At 67.6% G+C, this 4,206-nt stretch overlaps 1 protein-coding gene across 1 annotated transcript in view; it reads left to right on the plus strand.

The window, feature by feature from the left end:
* The first annotated feature begins 103 nt into the window (after window positions 1-103).
* Window positions 104-4,206, plus strand: part of HELZ2 (helicase with zinc finger 2) — a 14,837-nt gene continuing 10,734 nt past the window's right edge. The window contains exons 1-6 of the mRNA XM_045296930.1: window positions 104-167; window positions 1,238-2,323; window positions 2,535-2,718; window positions 2,797-2,904; window positions 3,135-3,655; window positions 3,732-4,192. Coding sequence (XP_045152865.1) covers window positions 118-167; window positions 1,238-2,323; window positions 2,535-2,718; window positions 2,797-2,904; window positions 3,135-3,655; window positions 3,732-4,192 — 2,410 coding nt within the window. The 5' untranslated portion in view covers window positions 104-117. The remainder of the gene's footprint in view (window positions 168-1,237; window positions 2,324-2,534; window positions 2,719-2,796; window positions 2,905-3,134; window positions 3,656-3,731; window positions 4,193-4,206) is intronic.

The following is a 4,206-nucleotide window of genomic DNA, read 5'->3' on the forward strand; positions in this document are numbered from 1 at the left end:
GCGGGGCGGGGGGCAGTGAGGTAATTTCCGCGATCTGGCGTCAGAGGTTTGAGTCACTCCAGGGGCAGAATCGAAAGTGATCGCTCAGCGCGGGGCGGGGTCCCCGGGTGCGACCGAATGGGGCGCCATTCAGCAGCGGTCGTGGACAGCGGTGGGGGCGCCGCAGGGTAAGCTTTCGGAGATGGAGTCGGGGGTTTCTGCGGGCAGGTAGCCACTCCGCCAGCGCCCTCCTGGGGAAGGTGCCTTCCTGGGCCCTGCAGCAGGGGTTGGGTCGGAGGCTGGAGGGTCCTGGCTGAGGGAGAGCAACGGGGGGCAGCACCCCGCTGAGGGGGCTCACGGGCCCGGAGGCCCGGAAACCCGTAGTCCCGCGGGGCGCAGACTCACTGAACCCAGGCTGGCTGACGTCCTCCACAGCAGAATGGCAGGACCCCTGCCCCGCCCCCTGCAGACCCCTCCCCTCAGTCCAACGCAGCCTCCTGAGTTGGCACCAGGAGCGGCCAGTGTGACCTCAGGACTTCCAGCCCCAAGCCCTTTAGTTTGGACCACATGGGCGTCAGAGCCCCGATTGGGGGCATCCTATGGGTTTGGGGGTTGCACAGCCCCGCTGCAGGGGTGGGCTCCGAAGTTTCCACTGCAGCCGGGCTGTGCTGACAGTCATGTCATTTACGAGGACAATCTTTGAGGGGAGGTGGGGGGGGGGAAGGTTTTCCTAGAAAGTTCCCTGGGACTAAACCAGAGTTGTTTGCAGGAAGTTGACTCCCTTCCCCCACCCCATCTTGGGACATCCACAGTGCAGCAGGAAGCCCATGGGTGTGGGGTGACCAGAGCAGGGCCAGCCCCCGTAGTTCCTGTGCTGTTGTGTGGGCCTGCTTTGGCCCCCTCCAGGTGTGGGGTGCAGTATACTTTCTGAGAAAAGTGCCCGGTGCCTGTATCGGGGAAGCAGCAGAGACCCCATGCTCTCCACCCAGAGCTGGGGCACTGAGGGGCCCAGGAACCCACTGGCCAGTGGGACCTCTGAGGGCTTGCTGGGGCTGGGGCTGCTGTGGCCCCCGAATCCTCCCTTCCCGGCCCCCTTGCTGGCTGCCCGAGGGAGGCCCCCGAGACCCTCAGAGGTGGGGGTGGCTGGGTCAATGTCCATGGATGCCATCTCCTCCAGAGCCTTAGCTGTGACTGCCAGCCCTGCAGCCTCCTCTCTGCCCACGTGCCCCAGCCCTGAGTCTGTTCCCTTCCCTCCCAGGGGACCAGCTGAACCTGGGAACCTCGCCCCCGCCCGCCGCAGAGCCAGGCCAGGTCCCAAGATGGGGTCCCTGGCACGTGGCCCTGTGCCTGCCAGCCCCGCAGCCAACAAGGTGCCCTCGCTGACTGTCCTGAGCAGAAAGGTGGACCTGCGCCTGGGCTGCTCCCGCTGCACCCAGCGCCTGGATGACAGCACCTACCTGCTGCATGACGCCGGGGAGCACAGCTGTCCCCGGGAGCTCCTGCTGGCCCGTTGCAGGGCCAATGCCTGGCGTCAGACCTGGCGCCAGGTGGGCCGGCGGCCCAGCTTCCCGCGGCCTGCCCGCTACTTCGTGTGCCGCTACTACAGCCCCGGGGCAGGATGCCGGCGCCACCACAACCGCTGCACGTTCGCCCGCAGCCCTGAGGAGGCGTTGGTCTGGACCTTTGAGCGGGAGCACAACGTCCCCCGGCTGTGGCTAAAGGCGGCCGTGCAGGGTGGGGGTGCCGGCGCCCCACTCGGGCCCCACGGTCCCGCTGACACGCTCCGGGCCGAATTCGGGGGCCACTTCCAGCTGCTCTGCTCCGGGTGCTTCCGGCGCCGCCCGCCCCGCCTCTGCCCCCTGGATTCCGGCGCCCAGTGCCCGGAGCACAGGGCCTGCCGCCCACTCCTGGCCCACGTGAGCCCTGGCGAGAACAAGCAGCAGGTCGTGGAGGTTCGGCTGCAGCCCAGGCTCAGGCAGCCGCTGGCCTACTGCAGGTTTGTGGCGCGGGGACAGCCATGCCGGCACGGGGTGTCCCACTGCCAGTACGCCCACAGTGACGTGGAGATGGCGGTGTGGGAGGCAGAGCGGCAGAGCGGGCTGCGGCGCGAGGACTTGCTCTTGTCCTCGGGCCCTGGGGGTGACCAGCCCACGGCACCCCCTGGGGAGCCCCCCGAGCTCCAACTGTATTGCCATGTCTGTCTGCTCACCTGCGGCTCCCTGGAGGCCTTCGAGAACCACTGCGCCTCACCTGAGCATGCCCGCATGGTGGCCTTTGACCCAGCCGTGCCCTGGGAGCACCGAGCCCCGCCCCCTGGGCTCTCTGAGTTCCAGCTGTGCCCCAGGTAAGCACAGTCTTGGGGAGGGTGAAGGCACACGGGGACCCTACCCTGGTCCACAGAACCTGGCCCCATTCCTGCCTGTAAAACAGGCTGAGACCCCAGGCCTCTGAGGAGCTGGGCCTTGTTGGGGATACCTGGTACACGGGACAGGTGAGGCCTGGGCTCCCCAACAGTGTGGGGGCCTCTGGGCCCCCATGGCCTCTCCCGCCCCCAGGCCAGACCTCTGCGAGTACAGGGAGGCCTGCACAAAGGCGCACTCAGCCCAGGAGCTGCAGGAGTGGGTGCAGCGGGTGCAGACGGTCACACTGCGGGAGCAGGCGGCCTGGCAGGAGGGGCTGGTGTCCTACCAGGCTCGGCTGCTGGCCGACTACCAGCGCAGCAGCAGCGAAGTCCTCGTGGTGAGCCTCAAGGGACCGTGGGATGGCGGGTGGGTTGGAGGCTGCTGGGTGCCCTGCTGACCACTAAGCCCCTTGCAGCTGGCCGAAACTGTGGATGGCGTGTCGGTCTCGTGCGACCAGCCGCTGGTGCATGAGGCCCAGGAGAGGACCACCCAGCACCGCTGGACTTTCCACATCCACTCTGAGGTGAGGCGGGTGACAGCCCCTCAGCTGGTGCCCCCTGCCTGCCACATCTGCAAAGGCAGGTTGTTGCCATGCCCTGCTCCTTCCTGCTGTGGGCAGCACCTCACCTTGTGTCCACAGGGGCCTCTTGGCAGGTTCTGCAACCCCGTTTTGCAGACAGGCACCTAGAGGCTCAGAGTGGGTGAGCTGGAGTTGGTTGGGCCCTGGCACTCACTGCCAGCTTCCTTCTTTAGGACCCCTTGCTGCATGTGGCCTTGCTCAGACAGGAGCTAGGGGCAGACTTCTCCCTGGTGACGGGCCAGCCGCAGTGCCTGGGCCAGCTATATGCCCAGGGGGTGCACTTCCGCACACCTGGCTCCTCAGCTGACTTCCAGGTGGGCGTGCGCGTGCGGGGGGCCTCCTTTGGCACCTTTGAGCAGTGGGTGGTCTTTGACTTCGGGCGCCGGCCGGCCCTGCTTCGAAAGCTGCGACTTCGGCTGGGTCAGGTGCATGACCTGGGGCTCCAGGGCCCCCTGGCACCCAACCCCCCTCAGGAGCTGGAGCGCTGGCACACTGGCAACCGCCAGGTGGTGCCCAGCGTGGAACGGACTGCCGAGCAGCTGGCCTTGATGGCCAAGTACAAAGCACCGGCCCTGGCCCTGGAGTTCTGCAGCACTGGGCCCAGCCCAGGGCCCCTCACCTGCGACAATTATCGGCAACGGATGCACCAGTTCTTGTATGAGGAGGAGGCTGTGCAGCAGCGGCTAGTGGCCAAGTGAGTGTGGGGCGTGGGCAGTTGGGGGAGGGACAGCACCAGGGCCCTGAACTGACCGGGCCGGGCCTCTCCCCAGGCTGAACCTGAGGGCCCACGTGTCCCTGAAGGCGGCTCTGCAGACGCCAGCTGTGGGCCTGCTCTTCGCGCCACCCGGGGCACTCTATGCCGAGGTCACCCTGCCCACTGCCCTGATGCCAGACACAGACCAGGGCTTCCTGCTGGGCCGGGCGGTCAGCACGGCCCTTGTGGCTCCCGTGCCGGCGCCTGACCGCACAGTGTTCGAGGTGCGTGTGGAGGCCCGAGCCGGCTTCCAGCAGGCCCTGTGGCTGCTACTGCCCGCCCGCTGCTGCTCGGTCCTGGGGCTGCAGCCGGAGACATGCCCTATGCTGGAGGTGCAGTTCCAGGTCGACCCGATGACCTTTCGCCTCTGGCACCAGGCAGTTGACGCGCTGCCCAGGGTGCCACTGGTGCTGCCCAACCTGCCGGCCTGTGCCTGCCCCCAGCCCCGCCCCGCCCCACCCACCCTGCGCGGCAACAGCAAGCAGAAACTG

This window comes from Echinops telfairi, unplaced genomic scaffold (genome assembly GCF_000313985.2).
Source record: "Echinops telfairi isolate 266 unplaced genomic scaffold, ASM31398v2 ScPeMD7_7414;HRSCAF=8452, whole genome shotgun sequence".
Taxonomy (NCBI): domain Eukaryota; kingdom Metazoa; phylum Chordata; class Mammalia; order Afrosoricida; family Tenrecidae; genus Echinops; species Echinops telfairi.